This window comes from Mobula birostris, chromosome 27 (genome assembly GCF_030028105.1).
Source record: "Mobula birostris isolate sMobBir1 chromosome 27, sMobBir1.hap1, whole genome shotgun sequence".
Lineage (NCBI taxonomy): Eukaryota > Metazoa > Chordata > Chondrichthyes > Myliobatiformes > Myliobatidae > Mobula > Mobula birostris.
Genome location: NC_092396.1, coordinates 20,650,426 through 20,673,732, shown reverse-complemented (window position 1 = coordinate 20,673,732; position 23,307 = coordinate 20,650,426). Strand labels below are relative to the sequence as shown.

Below are 23,307 nucleotides of genomic sequence, written 5' to 3'. Positions count from 1 at the left end.
GCAATTACATTAAATGCACGAAGTGAATCAAGTTTTTTTATTCAATGCAAACATAATTTTGTGTTCCTAATAATTTTGATTCTACATGTAGACACAGGAGAGACTGCAAAAGCTGGAAACCAGCATACAAAATGCTGGAACTCAGGTTGTTACCATTCAGTCATCCATTTTTCAAAGCAGTGCTGTGGAATCCAGCAAGTTTGCTGAATGTCAAGATAGCTGAACATCAATTTCCTGCTGCATTTCACCCCTATTCATGTGACGTAACCTACAGTTAGCCTCTGGAAGCAATTCCCTATACTGGATTATATATTTGACCTTTTCTTCCCTAATTGAATTAGTGGCCAAATTATCTGCTCTGCTATGTTACAACTCAGGCTTAGTAAGATGACTGGCGGATTACACATTCATAAATAAGTAAGGGATGCCACCTGACTCAGCACTTTTGCCTGCATCAATGGTGTGATCTCTTTTGACAAAAAATAATCATGATTTCCATGCTGTCAGCTGGAAATAGAAATATGACAAAATTAAAAATATTAAGGAGATTGTCCTTACCAAAAATCTAGGCAAGTATTTTTCATAAAGAATACTATGGGCATATAATGTGCACAAAATTCACTCAACACTACCACCATCCCTGGATACCCTGACAATGCCAGAAACTATTCTTTCCCCAGTCTCCCTCGGAGGCTGTCTGTCACTCAGCGGTTCTGGTATGCTGGGACTGATTTATCACCAGTCAGGGCCTCCTGCAACTGTGAGGGCTGGGGAATTCTAGCTTGCAGCACTGAGGGGTTCACCAGTCACCTTCCAAATTAAAACCTAGGTAAGTAATCTCATAACTTTCAGCTTGTAGATTCAGCCCCATGTATAGTGTAAGAGCTACTGGAGAAGTCTGATTTATCGAAAATAATTTGGGCAATCGTGTGCTACGAGCTTCCAAGCTTCACTGAAGGCTTCAACCACTGTTGAATCAAGGGGTCCTTCCTCAGTGGCAAACAAGTTTTGCTGAAGCTGTTCCATTGTCGATATTCCAACGATAACTGCATCACCAAGGTCTCCCTGAAGAAAATAAATCAGCACAATATCAGCAATGAACTATCATTTATGGAGAAAAATGTTGAATAAGTCGGCCAAACAGTAGACAATCCTCAATCATGAGCATAAGGTGTTAATCACTGTTTCTCCAGAGCAACCTACACATTCATCAGATCATTCTTTGCAATTTCCTTCTGTACAATGCCACCATCCTCCATCAGCATTCCAAGGGGACTGTTCCTTACCTGGCTCCTGGTCGACTCTTCCATCTCCCTCAGTGATTCCCAAACAACCACAGGAAACACAACACTTCCTCTTTTTCCTCATCCCTTCCACCTGCCAACCCCTGCCTCATCCCTTCATGTGCAACAGCTATTCACTTATTTCTCTTCCATGTGTGCTCATGATGGGATCTTCAGAGGAGAAATCTAATGCAAATTGTGTACTTTTTACAGAGCATTTACTCCACAGGAGCAACCTTGAGCTTCCTTTTGCCCGTCTTTTCAATTTTCAGTCTTGGTTCCACCTGTAGTCTGTTGCACCATTAGCCAGCACAAGCAAAGTTGAGGAATTGTGCCTCATCTTCCATGTGGGCACACTGTAGCTTTCAGAATTCGATACTGAACTCAACAATTTCAGATCATTTCCTCTTTGTTAATATCATAGCTGTGAGGTTATCCAATCTGAAAGTAACTATTCCTTTTCTCGCCAAAGACACAACTGATCTGCTAGGCATTGCCAACAATCTCATTTTGGTTTTAAGATTCAACAATAGCTGCATTTCACAGCTTAATCATTTCCCCTTTGTTGTAAAGTAACTGCCCTCATCATTCTGTTTCCAGAGCCACTTAAATAAGAGTAAAATCACCTTAGAGTTGTCCTAGAAATATATATCCTATCTATCCATCCCTCCCTCGCTCTCTTGGAAACTTCAAACCAATTTATTTTCTTACTTTCATGGCATATGAGCCGAAACAGGAAGTTTCTTTTTCTATAGATGCTGCCTGATCTGTTAAGTGTTTCCAGTATGTTATTTTTGTTTCATATTTCCAATATCTGCAATTTTTGGCAAAAATCAGCAACTATAAGACCTTAAGATATACGTTTGTAGGATAAGTGCAGAAACAGGCCATTTGGCCCATAGAGTCTGCTCCACCATTACATCATAGTTGATTTAATATCCTTCTCAACTCTATTCTCCCACCTTCTCTCCACAACCTTTGACATTTATCAAGAAATTATCAACCTCCGCTTTAAATATAGCCAGTAATTTGGCGTTCACAATCATCTGGGGCAATGAATTCCACAGATCCACCACACTTAAGAAATTCCTCCTTATTTCTGTTCTAAGGCGGCGTCTTATTCTGAGGCTGTGATCTCTGGTTCCAGACACACCCACTACAGGAAACATCCTCTCCATATCCACATCTAGCCTATCCATAGATTTCAGTAAGTCTCCCATATGTCTTCTGAACTCCAGAGAATACAGGCCCAGAGGCATCAAGAGCTCCTCATGCATTAACCCTTTAATTCCTGGGATCATTCTCCTGAGCCTCCTCTGAGTGCTCTCCAAATCCAGCACCTTAGATAAGAGGCCCTAAATTGCTCACAATACTCCAGCAAGTACAGTCTGATCAATGCCTTACAAAGCCCGGTAGGGATTAGATTTTTGTTCCAAGTGCTCCTGCCACATTTTGTCACCCTGCAACCTTATCCTTCAATCTCTTTGAATTATGGAGGACAGCATGTGTATAAATGTCTCTCTCCAGAAGACTTCATCATGATCATGACTCCAGTATTTTTACTATTTTTTTAAAATGTTTCTTAATTGTGCACATGATTTTTTTGTGTTCTATTGCTGAGCAGCAGTGAACCATCTGATTGGCCGATCAGAGTTCTCTTTGGGAACTAGTTGACTTGATCAGCATTTCTGATCTGGCTATTGTTCACGATTGCACTTAATTTTAAAAAAAGCCTCAGTATTACATCCTCACTTTTATATTCTAAATCTCTCAAAATGAAAGCTAACATTGCATTTGCCTTCCTTATCGACTCAACCTACAAGTTAACCTTTAGGGAATCCATCATGAGGTGTCCCAAATCCCTTTGTACTTCTGATTTTTGAATTTGCTCCCCGTTTTGAACATGGTCTATGCCTTTATTCCCTCTACCAAAGTGCATAACTAACACTTCCCTCCACTGTATTCCATCTGCCGCTTTTTTGCCCATTGGCCTAATCAAAGTCCTTCTGCAGACTCTTGTTTTCTCAACACTACTTGCCCTCCACCTAATCTTTTTGAACAAATCTAGCCATGAAACCATCAATTCTGTCATCCAAATCACAGACATACAATATAACGTGAAATGAAACACCAACCCCTGCAGAACACCATTAGTCACCAGCAGCCAACCAGAAAAGGCCCCCTTTATTCCCTACTAAACCTAATTGAGGTTCATAAAATCATGAGGAACATAAGGTGATGAATAACTATTGCAGCGCCCCCCCCCCATAAGAGTAAATCTAGAGGGCACAGGTTTAAAGTTAAGACAACAAAAAGTTTTAAAAGGAACAAGGGACAACTTTTTCCCTCTCAAAGTAGTTGTTGCATATATGGAACAAAGGAAATAGAAAAAGTTAAAGCTTTATTACAATTACAAGCTTAAAAGACACTTGGACAGATACAAACAGGACTAGATCAGTTAGGCGGGTTGGTCACCATGAAGAAGTTGGGCTGAAGGGCCTGTTTTCATGCTGTATAGCTGGACAATTCTATGCTGGAAGAACTCAGTGGGTAATGTAGCATTAGTGGGAGACAAGGAGTTATTTCGGTTTAAAATCCTGCATCATAACCTTGAGTCAATCTGCACTTCTCTTTTGATAGTCAAATCCTTCTCCAGTCTATTATGAGGCCCTCTGTTGGTCAGGGTTGACCATGGACGTTGTGTCCTACGTAATACACCCACTCAGGCAGTACAATATGGAGAGCAAGCTACAGGTTTCCCCACTCCATGCAGCTGATGAATCCATAGGAACGGCAGTTCGGCACCAGTGGCATCACAGGAGTGGCCATTCAGTTTTGAACTCAACGTAGGACCTTAGAGAGTTCAGCTCCAGATTTTTCCCCTCAGTGTTTACTCCCAAAGCCTTCCCCATGGGTGGGTACAGCCGCAAGGCAGCAGAGGTTTGAGACCAGTTTTCCTGCTCCTAGATAAGCTGACAAGCCCCATCTGCCCAAAGCAACTGATTTTAAAGTGCCAGTTACCTGCCTTTGCCCCTTCTGGAGCATCCAGATAAAACCCTAAGCTACATAAGGAGCTGGACTCGTTGTCAGAGGCTATTTGAGACAGACGCCATTGGGACCATTTATTAGGTAGTGGGAGCTGGTCCCCATCACCACCCCTGTCTAAGGGAGGGAGGAGAAGATGGCGATGCGACGCAGCGCATGCGGCCATTCCGAATGATATTGATTATATGTGACTAGGGGGCCGTGCACAATCTGGATTTGATGGAGACAGCCGTGAAAAGCGTGGAGGAACACCTGGAGTAACTTCTGAAATACCAGCTTCGCTGCCGCTGCACGATCGAGAATCTCCGGAGACAAAGGCCCTAAATCATCAGCTTTGCCCGTTGCCGGGGCCGGGGTCGGAACGTTCGGCAGATGGTGCTCAGTGGTGGAGAGATGGTCGGAGGCTCAGTTTTCAGACAGACTCGGAGTTGGACTGTGGTTGGATGCTGCATCGGCAAGTTGGCGGCGCTGGAGGTTTACCGTCTGCGTGAGATGATGGGACTTTCGAGAGACGTTGAGACTATTACCGTGCCATGGTCTGTCCTTATCAAATTACGGTATTGTTTGCACTGTTGTAACTATATGTTATAATTATGTGGTTTTTTGTTAAGTTTTTAAAGTCGGTTTGTCATGTGTTTCCGTGATATCATTCTGGAAAAACATTGTATCATTTCTTAATGCATGCATTACTAGATGACAATAAAAGGGGACTGCGTGTCCTCATAATCTAAAACAATCTTAAGGAACTAACCAATCCATTTAATTACAGTGATATTTATATTGTTGAATCTGCATACCTGAAGATTGGAATGATGATACATCCACCTTAAAGCTGCTGATACCAGGCTTGTTTTCCCACACCCATAAGTTTTATCTATTGCTTTCTTCACCAAATCTATGCCCCGAAAATGATGCTCCTTCCAGTACCTGAACAACAGTTGACAGCAAAAATTATTATTAAAGTGGGTTCAGAATTTTTACAAACTGGATGAGATGCCAAACAATTTTGTCCTACCAGAAGGCCAGACAGAATGTCAAGTGTGATGGTGACAGAAAATCAGTGAACCCACCTGTTTCTGTATGCTTCAGCCCAGGCATTACCGAAGAAGCGACCGGTGGGCTGTTTCTCATTTTGGTCCTCAAATTTGTATTTCCCAGTTAGTAATCCACCTGCACCAATCAGATAGTTAACACCATTCTCCACGATCCAATACAAGCCCCAACCCAACAGCCATGTATTCTCTGCACCAAGTGGATTTCAGAGTGAAGCCTGATTGACCTGACATCAATGGAACCCTACTTTTTCTTTGTTCTCTTCAATTCATCCAAAGGGGTGATCCTTCTCGGCATAGAAGGGGTACTCTGCTGTTTCCTCTTCAATGTGTTTCCAAGTAGTTAAAGGCCTTCAGTACTGTGTGATGGAAATGGTCTAACATTTCAAATCAAAGTACCTAGTGGAGCTGCAGGTGTCCTTTGAGCTAGACATCTATATTTTTCTGACAGCTGGAACACTCAGGAAGAATCCCAGATTACGGCAAGGTTCCATTCCTGGGCACTGCTCGCAACCTGGACAATTCACAAGTCGGAAATGAGGCCATGAGCAGAATCCCCAGGCAGCAGGAGACACCTACAGCCTCACAACAGCGGGAAATCCATCCCACTGGTCTCCCACACTCTCATTCATATGGACGTATGCAAGTCAGGCTTTCATAAACTGGGGAGGGCAAAACACAAAATGAACAACAGTAGGATTTAACTTTACCTGCTAGCGGGTTGTAAGCATAAAATCTCATTCCAAAATGACGGAGACAAGGTAACAGCTCTACTTCAACTTGCCGGGTAGTGGCATTATACATTCCCTGCAAATAGAAATAACAATTCTAGGTCATACCATTTATATTTGAGAAACATGCCACCAAACAGAATACAGGGCATCAACTAGTCCAGGGGTCCCCAACCTTTTTTGCACTGCGGAACTGTTTAATATTGACAATATTCTTGTGGACCAGCCGACCGGGGGCCGGGGGGTAGGGTTGCAGTCAAATAAGTTGGGTTTACCCCAAGAAAGACTACAATGACCATGACGCCTTGCGCAGGCACCAATGCGCATGCGTGTACGTGCCAATTTTTTCTACAAATCCTTTTAGGCGATTCTGTTCGGGGGGGGGATGTGGGGGTGTTCATCACGACCGGAATATAGGTGATAAGAGGCTAATACACTCACTTTCCTTTCTAAAAGGGTTTATCTAACGAAATTAATAATAAACACACAGTGCATATTTTCCTCCCATGAATATAGTGATAAGTCAGCTTGAAGTAAGTGTGGAACGAGCTTCCAGTAGAAGTGCTAGACACAGGTTCAATATTATCATTTAAAGAAAAATTGGATAGGTATATGGACAGGAAAGGAATGGACGGTTATGGGCTGAGTGCAGGTCGGTGGGACTAGGTGAGAGTAGCATTCAGCACGGACTAGAAGGGCAGAGATCGCCTGTTTCCGTGCCGCAATTGTTATATGGTTCTATAAGTAAGTCAATAGCATCATAACATTTTAAGTAACGTTTGGATATTAAACACACAGCACATATTTTCCCCGTATGAACATATAAAATCATTGCAATAAACCAATATCGCTGGATCAGTGGGAGCCCTGGGCTTGTTTTCCTGCAACAAGACGGTCCTATCAAGGGGTGACGGGAGACAGCAATACTCGAAGGGGGGTCCTTATGTCCAGTCTATTCCGCAATTTAGTTTTCGTTGCATTCATTGCAGAGATATGTTGGAAATGGAAGCAGCATTTTCAGTGCTTTCGTGGCTATCTCAGGATATTCAGCTTTGACTTTGATCCAGAATGCCGGCAGAGATGTTATGTCAAACACACTTTTCAGCCCGCCGTCATTTGCAAGCTTGAGGAGTTGATCTCCTTCCCGCGCTGACATGGATGACGTGCAGGTAACGACCTCGCGTGCGTTCAAGCTCAACAGAGGCCGTGACAGGGAATGAGGAAAGGTGCAGCTGACTCATACGGCCAAATCATATCGTTTCCTCGCAGCCCGGTGGTTGGGGACCGCTAGTCAACTCTCAGATACTTAGCTTGCGGTCAACTTTTGTGCAATTACAAAGCACACAGAAGCTAGGGAAAGAAACAAGAGTGCAGCAACAAAATTTTGATAGTGAACTAAGGAAGTTCTATTGGAACAGGTAGCCAAGTGCTCAATCAAAATGCTGAGACAGAACAAATTCTGCAAATACCAACCAGGTTAAGGTGCACCTCTGGAAAGTTTTATGTTTTAGACTGATAACCTCTCAAAGCAACTAAGAAAATGCTGAAAGCAATCACTCTCTACATTTGTAAACATGGAGACAACAAAAGTAGTATCTGGGATCGGGTGGAGACTAGGAGAGCCTAAATGACACGAGCAGTGGTAGTGTCTCCAGCTGAGAGAGGTCGGTGAAGGCAAGTTAATTGGAAGCAATCTGTCTGGGAAAGATGTAAACAGAGCAGAGGCTTAGGGAGACACTCAAACTTCTAAAGTCATGCATGCCAAAAGATCATCAGTGAAAAAAGAAGTTAAAAGAGAACAGCACAAGAGTTTAGTTCACCAAGGTCACAAGGCTGAAAATTACGGAGAACAAGGCTGGAAAGTTGTACATGGATACCACTAACTCCTTGGTATCAATTGTACATATGACTCGGTCGACAGTTGGCAAAACCAGGTATCTGAATACAAGTACAAAACAGAGGCAATAATCCACAATGGAATGATATAATATGGCTTTGCTCAGTGGCTATCTGGTAATGGGAAATCAGCCACAGCTGAACAAACATGCAAAGTATAGATTTAGTTTTTGTTAAAACAGTAACAAAATTGACAAATGCAGGGAGATACAGACAAGCACAATTTAAAGAGTAGTTTACAAAAGTCAAATCCATCAACAGGCTTGAATTTGCCAATTTCACCCCTAACGTACCTGATAGACGGTAGGAAGGACCCAGTTGTTATGTTTACAGATTGAATAGATTTCTGCCACTTCCCATGAAGCATAGTTTGAGAGGCCAAGTTCTTTAAATTTGCCCTAAAAAGAAAAAGTTCAAAGTTCACAGTAAATTTATTAGTGAAGTATGTATACTATATACAACTTTGACATTCGTATTCATGCAGGTTCCTACAGGAAAACAAAGAAATAAAATAGAATCCACAAAAAAAGCACACGTCATAAAGACAAACAACCATCCAGTGTGCAAAAAGAGGGCAAATCATGCAAATAATAAAAATATCATAGAAAATGAGCTGCAGAATTCCCCAAAAACAAGTCAACAGACTGTGGAGTCAGTTTAGCACCAAGGCAAGTAAAGCCAGTCCAGGAGCTCAAAGGTCGCAAAAATAAGGTATCTCGCCTGTGAGAGGACTTCCTGGAGATGAGATTGTTCATCCAGGGCTTCTGGTTGTGAAATGATCTTGTGGGGCCACACTCGTCTATAACTGTCTTTTATAAAGTTTGTGACAACCATGGTGTATTCATTCAGATCCGCGGATGAGTCCTTTAACACGGCCCAGTTCACCGACTCGAAGCAATCCTGTAGCCACTCCTCTTTCTCCTGCAGCCACCTCAGTTAAAAAAAACATAGAAAACCTACAGCACAACACAAGCTCATCGGCCCACAAAGCTGTGCCGAACATGTAGTTACTTTAGAAATTACCTAGGGTTACCCATAGCCTTATATTTTTCTAAGCTCCAGGTACCTATACAGGAGTCTCTTAAAAAAGACCCTATCATATCTGCCTCCACCACCATCGCTGGCAGCCCATTCCACACACTCACCACTCTCTGCGTAAAAAACTTAGCCCTGACATCTCCTCTGTACCTACTCCAAGCACCTTAAGACTGTGTCCTCTTGTGAGAAAAAGCCTCTGACTATCCACATGATCAATGCCTCTCATCATCTTATACACCTCTATCAGGTCACCTCTCATCCTCCGCCGCTCCAAGGAGAAAAGGCCGAGTTCACTCAACCTATTCTCATAAGGCATGCTCCCCAATCCAGGCAACATCCTTGTGAATCTCCTCTGCACCCTTTTTATAGTTTCCACATCCTTCCTGTAGTGAGGTGACCAGAACTGAGCACAGTACTCCAAGTGGAGTCTGACCAGGGTCATAGGTAGCTGAAACATTACCTCTCAGCTCTTAAACTCAATCCCACGGTTGATGAAGGCCAATGCACTATATGCCTTCTTAACCACAGAGTCAACCTGCGCAGCAGCTTTGAGTGTCCTATGGACTCAGACCCCAAGATCCCTCTGATCTTGGGCGGGAGGAGAAGATGGCAGCATGACGCAGCGTGCGCAGCTCTCCGGTGAAATGATATCGTATCTGTTAAATAGGGGCCGTGGACAATTCTGATTTGATGGAGACAGGCGTGAAAACACAGAGGAACATCTGGAGAAATTTCTGAAATGCAGGTTCGCTGCCGCTGTTACTGCGCAATCAAAAATCTCCGGAGGGAAGGCCCCAAAATCCCCAGCTTTGCCTGCTGCTGGCAACCAAGGCTGAGGTCAAAACATTCGGATAGAGATGGTGCTCGGTACTCGGTGTCGGAGGGCTGATCGGAGGCTCGAATTTTTCGAACGACTCAGAGTCAGACTGTGGTCGGGCATGGCAGGGAGAGTTTTCTTCCTTCTCCCGTCTGCATGAGATGTGGGACATTCGAGAGACTTTGAACTTTTTTACTGTGCCATGGCCTGTTCTTCATCAAGTTATGGTATTGTTGCACTGTTGTAACTATATGTTATAATTATGTGGTTTTTGTTAGTTTTTCAGTCTTGGTCTGTCCTGTGTTTCTGTGATATCACACCAGAGAAATATTCTATCATTTCTTAATGCATGCATTACTAAATGACAATAAAAGAGGACTGCGTGTCCTCATAATCTAATCTAATCTAATCCACCACGCTGCCAAAAGTCTTACCATTAATACTTTATTCTGCCATCATATTTGACCTACCAAAATGAACCACCTCACACTTAACTGAGTTGAACTCCATCTGCCACTTCTCAGCCCAGTTTTGCATCCTATCAATGTCCCACTGCAATCTCTGACAGTCCTCCACACTAGCCACAACACCCCCAACCTTTGTGTCATCAGCAAATTTACTAACCCATCCCTCCACTTCCTCATCCAGGCCACTTATGAAAATCACGAATAGTGGGGGTCCCAGAGCAGATCCCCGAGGCACACCATTGGTCACCGGCCTCCATGCAGAAAATGACCTGTCTACAACCACTCTTCGCCTTCTGTGGACAAGCCAATTCTGGATCCACAAAGCAAGGTGCCCTTGGATCCCATACCTCCTTACTTTCTCAATAAGCCTTACATGGAATATCTTAGCAAGTGCCTTGCAGAAATCCATATACACGACATCTACTGCTCTACCTTCATCAACGTATTTAGTTGTCCTAGTCTCTGAAGCCTTGCTCTTTAGCCTCTGTCTGTATGAGGTAGGGAGGCAGCCAAGGGATCAGATTTCCCAAAATGCGATCTGGGCATGGAATAGTAGGTATTCCTTATCTTTGTAAAACAGTGGTCTGGTGTTTTGGGACCTCTGGTCCTACAGGTTATATGCAGATGGTAATTGGGCAGGGATTCATCAAATAAGCCTAATTGAAATCCCTGACTAGGATTTGAAAGGTGTCGGGGTGTTTGATGACAGTATCATGCAGCATTTCAAGTGCGTGACTATAGTTGGCCACTGGTGGTATGTAAACTGCATTCAGGATCACAGAGGAGAACTCACTTGGTAAGCAGAACCGTTGGCATTTGATCAAGGTCGGGGGAACACGAGTACAACAAAACTGCCACATTGGATTGCCAGACAGTTTATCATGAAACACACACACCTACTTTTAACCTTGTCCAAATAAGCAGTTCGATCCATCCTGGGTGTATCGAGAAGTCTTTGGGTCTGATCACCATATCTGGTGTACTCTAAGTAAGCCACGTCTTGGTAAAACATAGAACACAACAATTCCTCATTTCCCTACAATACAGCAATCTTGCCATTAGGTCCTCAAATTTTCTTCTCCAATGACTACTTATTTGCTAAGATGATGCTGTGTAGAGGGAGTTTAATTTCTCTGTGTTTCAGCCTGGCTTGGAGTGCCCTCCTCCTGTCTCACTCCATGCTTGGCAGTGAACCTTCATATACTTAAAAGGCTGCGTACCTGCTTTATTGAAAATTAAGTCCACAAGGCCTTCAGAAGATTGTGAAATCTGTCATTCATTAATCACTTCAAAAGGACTTTGCTTAAAGGAAAATTACAAGCTGCAGATTGCAGTGAGAGTAATTTAGAAGTTTTGTACGTAGTCTAAAAAACATTGCCATAGTTCAGCAGCACCATTTTTAGATAGGTAGATAGATAGATATACTTTATTGATCCTAAGGGAAATTGGGTTTCGTTACAGCTGCACCAACCAAGAATAGAGCAAAAATATAGCAATACAAAACCACAAACAATCAAACAACAATATGCAAACTATGCCAGATGGAAATAAGTCCAAGACCAGCCTATTGGCTCAGGGTGTCTGACCCTCCACGGGAGGAGCTGCAAAGTTTGATGGCCACAGGCAGGAACAACCTCCCGTGACGCCCAGTGTTGCATCTCGGTGGAATACGGCCGGAGTCCAACAGCAAAAAGTTCAATATCCGGGCTACAAACACGTTCCTTGATCGTCATATGACCAGGACTGCATCATCTGTTGTTAACCAGAACAGCAAGCCCCCCTCCTTTACGCTTACCGTTCTCAGTGCACTTCCGGTCAGCCCGAATGGTCTGGAAGCCCTCCATGGAAACATTTTGGTCGGGTATGTCCTCGTGCAGCCGCGTTTCAGTAGAACACATAACACTGCACTCCCGAAATGTTCTCTGACTCCTGGCAAGCGCCGTGAACTCGTCCATTTTATTACCCACCGAACTCCTCTTCTCCATAAGTCTCTGTTGTCTCGACCCGGTCCTCTTTCCTCAACTTTGTGATCCCCCTCTGCATCCTCTGTGTGTTTTCCTCCACAATTCAGCCAGAGTGTCCGCCGCTCCATTCGCTAAACCGGCCAGCATAAGCGCAATCAGCTGGTCCCTGGAATAAACAATGCGACTATACTGCTGCCCCGCTAATGAGACGTATCTAAATTTAAGTTATTTCCAGTGCTAAAAACCCAAATAAAACTCTCTCCACCAGCATGTTAGAGAGGGTGCAGCTTCAATGTGTTACCGTGAAAAAAAATACAACAAATAATGCAAGTTAAAAAAGTAAGAAAACTAGTCAGAGTGGCTGTAACAGGCTGCATGCACGACCCGCGCATGCGCACTACAGTGAATCATTAATAACAACTCTTCCATTATCTCAACAGTAGGCGCTGTTCCCTCTAAGCTGTGTGGATACACAGCCACACAGTAACTGAAATGCTCCCACACACATACCCTCCGTTGCCATGCAGCTGGAATTTTCTTGTTTATAATGTTAATACAAAGTGCCACACAGCTTTCATGTCCTGCTCACAGCAATGGTTGGTCAGCAAGATTAGAGTGAAAGTTGTCAGCAGAATAGGCAAAATATTGCATCTGGTCATCTCAAATGGTTTGAAACTCAAGAAATGCAGTGAATTAATGCAAATCACAAATATATACATTTTGCCAGACGATTAACAATACAAATATTCTAATAACAGTTACTTTAAGACCTGTTGGCCACAACCTCCCCAGTTTCCATGTTTACTTCACAAGATGTAAAGGAATCATTAACATCCACCTGCTTCTAATCAGAAAAGCAACATCTCAAACAAATATTAATTCAGCAGTGCAGCTAATGCAAGTGGGACAAGCTGAAAACATCCTTCACAGCAATAGCATGATGGACCAGAGAACTACAATGATATACTCATGACTGGCGTGGGCACCTTTGTGTTAAACTATAAACTCTATATTGTACCTGCTGGTAAAGCTCTTGACAAGCAGCCAACGTTTCCTCAATTGATGTCACATGATCAGGAGCATGGAGGTAGAGGATCTCAACACTCTTCCTTTGAAGGCGCTCCAGCGACGTGTTGAACTGATATCGGACACTCTCTGCTTTCAGCGTCTTCCCCTCCCATGGGTTTACTTTAGTCGCAATCTTCACTGGATGATAGGAGGAGAGAAAAAAAAGCAAAATTTAACTTCTGATCCCACGTACTGCCAATAAAGCCTGCCTACATCCAGGGCCGGATTAACCTAGTAGCAAAAATAGCATATGCTACGGGCCCCGCATTTTCGAGGGCCCTGCCCACACTAAATGCTTGCAAGCTGAAGTCTGGTGAAATCAGCATCTCACCGTATTCTCACGACTGTTAGAGTGAGTTTTGGGTAGACGATTCATTTACACTTAAATAAATGACTTCAGCCATCAGCCCTCTGTTCTTTGACAAAGTACTGTGGATGGAGTTCATAACAATGCATTTCCTAAAAGCTGTGAACCCAGTTTCATTTGTAACAATGCATCTCTGGCGCCTCTGAGACAAGAATGCTAAGTTTACAGGTAGTTGCGAAGACACCATATCTATGCTTTTTGAATATGAATTGTCTATGTTAGCACGTAACATACCAAATAATATATTATGGATTTTAACTTGCATTCCTAAAGGCCATGAGTGCCAGCTTAGGCCCACTGGCGCCAGTAGAATGATTTTTTCCTGATTTTAGGTAGTCCGAACCAGCTCAGGAACATACAAGATCAGATTAGACTGTGAGTTTCAACCTGTATTTCCCAAATGAAATGAGTTTCAATAAGCAACTAAACAGATAATTTTCAGAACACTATTCCTAGTTGGTTGTTGAGTGCATGTGATCCACACGCACCCATAGCCACAAGAGTCACATAAATTTGTTATTGTTCACTAGTCTTTGTTGATACCGCTACTTAGCTTTTGTAACATAAACTATTTGTTTTTAAATGCATATTTCATTATTTTGTTTTCCATTGCAGATAGCAATGAGCAATAGAGCCAGAGATATTGGACATCATTATGCTTCTGGAAGTGCAAAACGTAAAGCGAAGGAAGAAAAAGAAAGAAGAGACCAACTTGTGATATCAAAAACACGTAAGTTGACAGGATATTTTGATCTTCACAGTGATGGTGCTATAACGGCTGAAGCTGGAAATATGGGGGGGGGGTGAGGGGAGGGAGAGAACGTCGACTCAGACCATGAGAGGCCTGCGTCGGGCATTTTCATGCCTTATTGGAAGTCTGTGTGGGGCGGCACTCCTCGCACAAACACTACAGCAATGTGTGGTTAAGTGCCTTGCTCAAGGGCACAAACATGCTGCCACAGCTGAGGCTTGAACTAGCGACCTTGAGATCACTAGACGAACGCCTGAACCACTTGGCTACGTGCCCACAGAGATATAGGAAATATAGGAACAACCAGTACTAGTGCGGCAGAAGGCATGATACAGCAACAGCCAGCATCCATTGAATGCGAAAGAAAAAGTGAAAAGAACAAGTACTCTTCAATGATGTTGGTGAATGGCCAAACAATCTAGATGATTGTGATCGTGAATATTGGATAGCCAAGGGAACTGATTTGACTTCTCTTCATCCATGCGGTTGTACGATAATGAAAAGAAACCTCGGCACTGTCAGAAGTCTTATTTTACATGTGTTCATAAACCTACAAACAAGCAACATGCAGGAAATTGGTTATGCTATTCAGAAAGCAAAGGAAGCCTATTCTGTTTCCCATGCAAGGTTATGACTTCAGAATGTTCAAAGCTTAGTGAAGAGGGGTTTAATGACTAGAAAAACGCAAGCAATCTATTACGTCGACATGAAGAAAGTTACTCACATAGACAAGCTTTAATTTCACTGTTCATGCGCAAAAACAAAGCTAAACGCGTCGATTCCCACCTTGTGAAAGAAATGGAGACTGAACAAAAGTATTGGTGCACACTTCTAGAGCGAATAATTGAAGTTTTTAGCTGAACAAGGCCTTTCATTTCGTGGTAGTGATGAAACTGTTGGCTCTCCTCATAATGGAAATTATTTGGGGTTGTTAGAATTACTGGCCAAATTTGACCCTTTTCTGGCAAAACATATAAACGCTCATGCAAACCAAGGAAGGAAGTATAAATCATACCTATGTGCGGAATTCATCAATCTGATTGGATCCAGCATACTGGATCACATTACTGGTAAAGTGAAGAAATACAAGTATTATTCTGTTTCATTGGATTCTACTCCAAATATATCTAATGTGGACCAGCTGACTTTGACTTTGTGCTATGTTTTGCCGTATGGACCAGTTGAAAGATTTGTGAAGTTTTCGGATATGGAAAGTCATAATGCTGAACAGCTCGATCAAAGTTTGACTTTTTAAAGGAAAAATGACATTGATATAAAAGACTGCCGTGGTCAAAGTTATGACAATGCCAGCAACATGAGTGGCAAGTATAGTGGCTTACAAGCACGAATTAAAGAACTGAATGAGTTTGTGGATTACATTCCATGTTTTGCACATTTACTAAATTTGGTTGGAAAATGTGCTGCTGAATGTTGTTAAGAAGCATTAATTTTCTTTCAATTTGTCGACAGCCTATACACATTTTTTTCTGCTTCTACTTATTGGTGGGATCTCCTTTCTCCTGCATTATCTGATGGTGGTGCTCATTTGCCCATTGTGAAAAGAATGTCAGATACCAGGTGGTCAGCTCGTGCAGATGCAACAAAAGCACTTTTACACAGCTTTTCTGCAATAAAACAAGTCTTGGATGACATTTCAAATAACAATGATCAGAAGGCAGAGTGTCAACAACAGGCTCGTGGACTACTTTCAACCATGATGAAGTTGGAAACAGGAATAATGGTCATATTGTGGGATCAAGTATTACAGCATTTTCAAATGACCAGTGCTTGTTTGCAATCTTCTGACCAAGACCTGACCACAAGACTTGAAGACTTGTGCACTCCATGAATCCTTGCATGGATATATTCAAGCTATGCGGTCTACTTTTTCAGGCATCGAGCAAAAAGCCAAAGATCTGACTAAGTGTGAAGATTATCAACAGCAAACTCAAAGAAAACACAAGTAAAATCGCACGTATGATGATTTCAGTGGTTCCAGCACTCTTGATTCACTTGTTGAATCTCAAACGCCTCCTCGGAAGTTTAAAAGCCGAACATTTCTTGCCATTATTGACAGCTTGCTTTCTGCCCTGTCAAAAAGGCAGAAAGCTTATCTAAAGGTGAATGGTGTTTTTTGATTCCTTCATCAGTTACAGTCGTTTACACCTGAAGAGATTGTAAAGAGGTCATCAAATCTTATTAAATCATATCCGGAAGATCTGGAAGAAAGTCTTCATGACTTGTGGACAGGGCCAATGAACTTAACCTGTTCTTTAACAGATTTGACATTGTGGCCCCTGCCCATCCCACACGAGCCATCTGTTGTCGGCCCCCAACCAACACATATTCCACTCTCCCCTCCTACCCCTCCTCACAGTCCCCCACCCTGCTCTCATGACTATACCCCTTCCCCACACGAAACCACCACGGTGGGCTTCACAGCTGAACAGGTGAGAAGACAGCTGAAACGTCTCAACCCAAGCAAGGCTGCAGGACCGGATGGTGTCAGTACCAGGGTGCTCAAAGCCTGTGCCCCTCAGCTATGTGGAGTACTTCGCCATGATAAAGAAGAAGAGGGAGTTGTATGAAATGTATAGGAAACAGGGGGTAAATCAGGTGCTTGAGGAGTATAAGAAGTGCAAGAAAATACTTAAGAAAGAAATCAGGAGGGCTAAAAGAAGACACGAGGTTGCCTTGGCAGTCAAAGTGAAGGAGAATCCAAAGAGCTTTTACAAGTATATTAAGAGCAAAAGGATTGTAAAGGATAAAATTGGTCCTCTTGAAGATCAGAGTGGTCGGCTTTGTGCGGAACCAAAGGAAATGGGGGAGATCTTAAATAGGTTTTTTGCGTCTGCATTTACTAAGGAAGCTGGCATGAAATCTATGGAATTGAGGGAATCAAGTAGTGAGACCATGGAAACTGTACAGATTGAAAAGGAGGAGGTGCTTGCTGTCTTGAGGAAAATTAAAGTGGATAAATCCCCGGGACCTGACAGGGTGTTCCCTCGGACCTTGAAGGAGACTAGTGTTGAAATTGCGGGGGCCCTGGCAGAAATATTTAAAATGTCGCTGTTTACAGGTGAAGTGCCGGAGGATGGTAGAGTGGCTCATGTTGTTCCGTTGTTTAAAAAAGGATCGAAAAGTAATCCGGGAAATTATAGGCCGGTGAGTTTAACGTCAGTAGTAGGTAAGTTATTGGAGGGAGTACTAAGAGACAGAATATACAAGCATTTGGATAGACAGGGGCTTATTAGGGAGAGTCAACATGGCTTTGTGCGTGGTAGGTCATGTTTGACCAGTCTGTTGGAGTTTTTCGAGGAGGTTACCAGGAAAGTGGATGAAGGGAAGGCAGTGGATATTGTCTACATGGACTTCAGTAAGGCCTTTGACAAGGTCCCGCATGGGAGGTTAGTTAGGAAAATTCAGTTGCTATGTATACATGGAGAGGTGGTAAATTGGATTAGACATTGGCTCGATGGAAGAAGCCAGAGTGTAGTGGTAGAGAATTGCTTCTCTGAGTGGAGGCCTGTGACTAGTGGTGTGCCACAGGGATCAGTGCTGGGTCCATTGTTATTTGTCATCTATATCAATGATCTGGATGATAATGTGGTAAATTGGATCAGCAAGTTTGCTGATGATACAAAGATTGGAGGTGTAGTAGACAGTGAGGAAAGTTTTCAGAGCCTGCAGAGGGACTTGGACCAGCTGGAAAAATGGGCTGAAAAATGGCAGATGGAGTTTATTACTGACAAGTGTGAGGTATTGCACGTTGGAAGGACAAACCAACGTAGAACATACAGGGTTAATGGTAAGGCACTGAGGAGTGCAGTGGAACAGAGGGATCTGGGAATACAGATACAAAATTCCCTAAAAGTGTCATCACAGGTAGATAGGGTCGTAAAGAGAGCTTTTGGTACATTGGCCTTTATTAATCAAAGTATTGAGTATAAGAGCTGGAATGTTATGATGAGGTTGTATAAGGCATTGGTGAGGCCGAATCTGGAGTATTGTGTTCAGTTTTGGTCACCAAATTACAGGAAGGATATAAATAAGGTTGAAAGAGTGCAGAGAAGGTTTACAAGGATGTTGCCGGGACTTGAGAAACTCAGTTACAGAGAAAGTTTGAATAGATTAGGACTTTATTCCCTGGAGTGTAGAAGAATGAGGGGAGATTTGATAGAGGTATATAAAATTATGATGGGTATAGATAGAGTGAATGCAAGCAGGCTTTTTCCACTGAGGCAAGGGGAGAAAAAAACCAGAGGACATGGGTTAAGGGTGAGGGGGGAAAAGTTTAAAGGGAACATTAGGGGGGGGGCTTCTTCACACAGAGAGTGGTGGGAGTATGGAATGAGCTGCCAGACGAGGTGGTAAATGCGGGTTCTTTTTTAACATTTAAGAATAAATTGGACAGATACATGGATGGGAGGTGTATGGAGGGATATGGTCCGTGTGCAGGTCAGTGGGACTAGGCAGAAAATGGTTCGGCACAGCCAAGAAGGGCCAAAGGGCCTGTTTCTGTGCTGTAGTTTCTATGGTTCTATGTATTCAACCTGAGCCTGAGGGTTCCTGTACTGTGGAAGACATCCTGCCTCATTCCTATGCCAAAGACGCCGCACCCCAGCGGCCTCAATGACTACAGACCAGTGGCATTGACCTCCCACATCATGAAGACCCTGGAAAGACTTGTTCTGGAGCTGCTCCGGCCTATGGTCAGGCCACACTTAGATCCGCTCCAGTTCGCCTACCAGCCCTGACTAGGAGTTGAGGATGCCATCGTCTACCAGCTGAACCGTGTCTATGCCCACCTGGACAAGCCAGCGAGCACTGTGAGGGTCATGTTTTTTGACTTCTCCAGCGCGTTCAACACCATCCGCCCTGCTCTGCTGGGGGAGAAGCTAAAGGCGATGCAGGTGGATGCTTCCCTGGTATCATGGATCCTTGATTAGCTGACTGGCAGACCACAGTACGTGCGCTTGCAACACTGTGTGTCCGACAGAGTGATCAGCAGTACTGGGGCTCCAAGGGGACTGTCTTGTCTCCCTTTCTCTTCACCATTTACACCTCAGACTTCAACTACTGCACAGAGCCTTGTCATCTTCAGAAGTTTTCGGATGACTCTGCCATAGTTGGATGCATCAGCAAGGGAGATGAGGCTGAGTACAGGGCTACGGTAGGAAACTTTGTCACATGGTGTGAGCAGAATTATCTGCAGCTTAATGTGAAAAAGACTAAGGAGCTGGTGGTAGACCTGAGGAGAGCTAAGGTACCGGTGACCCCTGTTTCCATCCAGGGGGTCAGTGTGGACATGGTGGAGGATTACAAATACCTGGGGATACGAATTGACAATAAACTGGACTGGTCAAAGAACACCGAGGCTGTCTACAAGAAGGGTCAGAGCCGTCTCTATTTCCTGAGGAGACTGAGGTCCTTTAACATCTGCCGGACGATGCTGAGGATGTTCTATGAGTCTGTGGTGGCCAGTGCTATCATGTTTGCCGTTGTGTGCTGGGGCAGCAGGCTGAGGGTAGCAGACACCAACAGAATCAACAAACTCATCCGTAAGGCCAGTGATGTTGTGGGGATAGAACTGGACTCTCTCACGGTGGTGTCTGAAAAGGGGATGCTGTCTAAGTTGTATGCCATCTTGGTCAATGTTTCCCATCCACTACATAATGTACTGGGTGGGCACAGGAGTACATTCAGCCAGAGACTCATTCCACTGAGATGCAACACTGAGCGTCATAGGAAGTCATTCCTGCCTGTGGCCATCAAACTTTACAACTCCTCCCTTGGAGGGTCAGACACCCTGAGCCAATAGGCTGGTCCTGGACTTATTTCATAATTTACTGGCATAATTTACATATTACTATATAACTACTTATGGTTCTATTACTATTTATTATTTATGGTGCAACTGTAACGAAAACCAATTTCCCCCGGGATCAATAAAGTATGACTATGAAGAATTTGTGCAGTGTACTGAACTGTTGAAAACTGATCTTGCTTCTCATACTGGCGCCAAACAAGACCTTGTAGAGTTGCAGTTGTACCGTTTGATAACTGACAATTCTTTGGAGTCATGTTTTCCAGATGTAAAAAATGCCTTGTCGCTCGTGGTTACCAACTGCAATGGAAAACGCTCATTTTCAGAACTGAAAACTATTAAAAAAAGAACTAAGGAGCACCATGGGTCAAAACAGATTGAACAATCTCATTCTAATGAGCGCTGAACATGAACTTCTGCATGAATTAGACATTTCCAGTATCATCAAATTTGCTCATGCTAAATCTAAAAAATCTAACTTTTAAATTGTAGTTTTGTTACTTTTGACATTTGAAATTGATACCTACATGTAAGTAATAGTATTACTGAAGTGTCAGGCATTTGTCGTATTATCTGGCTGTATAGTCCTCAACCTTTTTTGCACCGTGGACCGGTTTAATATTGACAATACTCCTGCAGACTGGCCAACAGGAGGCGGGTGTTAATCATGACCGGAATGTAGGTGATAAGTCAACTATAAGTCACTTATCAGTGGCTAATACACTCAATTTTGCTTCTAAAAGGGTTTATCTAACGAATTTAACATTAAACACACAGCACATATTTTTTCACATGAATATAGTGATAAGTCAATTATAAGTCATAAGGGGTTTCCTTATGTCCAGTCTATTCCGCAATTTAGTTTTCGTTGCATTCATTGCAGAAAACTCCGCTTCACAGCGATATGATGTTGGAAATGGAAGCAAAGTTTTCAGTACTTTCGCGGCTATCTCAGGATATTCAGCCTTGACTTTGATACAGAATGCCGGCAGAGATGTTATGTCAAACATACTTTTCAGCCCATCGTCATTTGCAAGCTCAAGGAGTTGATCTTCTTCCTGCGCTGACATGGATGATTCACCAGGGACATCACAGATGGGTCACGGACCCATTCCTTTGCAGATCTTGGGTCATTTGCGGTTGGGAAGTAATGCTCGAATTCTGTCGACAGCAAAGATAGGTGTTCGCACACCAGCTGTGAGCCTCAGTCTCTCCCAAATTCCCAGCTAATGTTGGGAACATGTCAAATATGCCCCTGTTCACTCACTGTCCCCACAGTTCCAGTTTGGCTGTGAAAGCAGACACTATCTGCCAACTTGAAGACAGTTGTCATTCTCCCCTGAAGTGACAAATTGAGTTCATTGAAGATGTCACAGTGATAAGCAAGTTTTGCTATCCACTCCTCGTCACCAAAGTGTGCTGCCAGTGGTGACTTTTTTCCTGAAAGAAATCTCTGTAGCTGCTCTCTTAACTCAAAAACCCTGGCCAGGGCTCTCCCCCTTGATAGCCACCTGACTTCAGTGTGTAAGAGAAGGCATTTGTGCTCTGCATCCATTTCCTCACAAAGTTGCTCAAACAAACGTGAGTTCAGGGACTTTGCTTTGATGTGATTGATAACTTCAACAACGTCACTCAATACGCTGTTAAGATCAGGTGACATTTTTTGGCTAGCCAGCATTTCCCTGTAACACAGTGTGTAGACTGGCATTCAGGAGCAACCTCTTTGACTCGGGTAGTGAAACCAGACTCATTAAGCCGTTCCAACAGCTGTGCTTCGATGTCCTCCGCTATGTCATCGATTCTCCTTGAAATTGTGGTAGCTGAAAGAGAAACCTGTGCCATCTTGTTAGCTGCAGCTTCTCCCAGTAGTTCACGGCACATGTCCTTGGCAGCAGGCAGAATCAATTCTTCACCAACAGTGAAAGGCTTCTTAGCCTTTGCAATATGGCCAGCCAATAAGTACGACGCTCTCAGAGCAGCAGCATTTATGGAGGTGGTGGCTCTCGGCACGTGCTTCTGTCCCGCTTACTCATGTTTTATCTGCTCAGAAAACTCAACGGGTTTGTCTTTAAGTGCAGGGTGCTTGCTTCAAGGTGTTGAAGCAGTTTTGAGGGCTTCATTGCCTCGTTAGACAGCTTGCCTCCACATATCACACACAGAGGGCTTGGAGCGTGCGAGTCACCAATCGCAATAAAGCCTATATTTTATGTAGGATTTGTCGTATTTTCTGCTGAGGGAAGCTTTCTTTTTTTTTGCAGTCTCAGCCTCAGCTGTCTCTGCGTTATCATCATTGTTAGGCCTCTTATGTCCCCCTACCACCTCTTCCAAAGAAACTCAACGAGGTTAATGACTGACTGATGTCCTCGCATGGGTAATGGCCTCCATGCGCTCAAGTTCAACGGTGGGCATGACAGGCAATGAGGAAAGGTACAGTTGACTCACATCGTTTCCTCAAGGCCTGGTAGCATATGCTTTGTGGCCTGGTGGTTGGGGACCACTGGTATAGCAAATGAAAAAATTGAATTACTTTACTATGCAAGTAAATAATTTATGTTTTAATTTTTTTTTAAATTTAGGGCCCCTTTATAACATATGCTACATGCCCCGCACTAGCTTAATCCGGCCCTGCCTACATCATAACTGGCCACTGGCGAGCGCGGACACGACCCGGTTCGTAGGGGTGCCCCTCTCCAGAGAGGTCCGAGGGTTTAAGCCGTCATTTGCACCTCTCACCTCTCTGAGCAAGGTCCAAGCTGCCAATGATCTGCTCCGAGCGCCCCTCCGTGTACATAAAGGCTCCGTCCAGCTCGTCATGGCCGCGCTCCAAGAACGCCTTCAGTATGAGCGCGCTCTGCTCGGGGTCCGCACGGCTCCCGAACTCCATGGTCCCCAGGACGGTTCGAGGCCGCGCCGACATGGCACCGCTGGACATGATCCGATGAAGAAGCTGCAGCGAAACAACCCCGCAGGGGCGGAACATGGCGAGCTGGGCGGGATTTAG

The 23,307-nt window shown here is 43.7% G+C and overlaps 1 protein-coding gene across 1 annotated transcript; it reads right to left on the bottom strand.

The window, feature by feature from the left end:
• Positions 1-23: 23 nt before the first annotated feature.
• On the bottom strand, positions 24-23,307 carry akr7a3 (aldo-keto reductase family 7, member A3 (aflatoxin aldehyde reductase)). Its single transcript, XM_072244974.1, has 7 exons — positions 23,040-23,307; positions 13,312-13,499; positions 8,301-8,405; positions 6,091-6,187; positions 5,399-5,498; positions 5,126-5,255; positions 24-1,065 (listed from the first exon to the last, which is right to left on the bottom strand). The coding sequence occupies exons 1-7, from the start codon at positions 23,284-23,286 to the stop codon at positions 904-906; spliced, it is 1,029 nt and encodes a 342-aa protein (XP_072101075.1). The 5' UTR covers positions 23,287-23,307; the 3' UTR covers positions 24-903.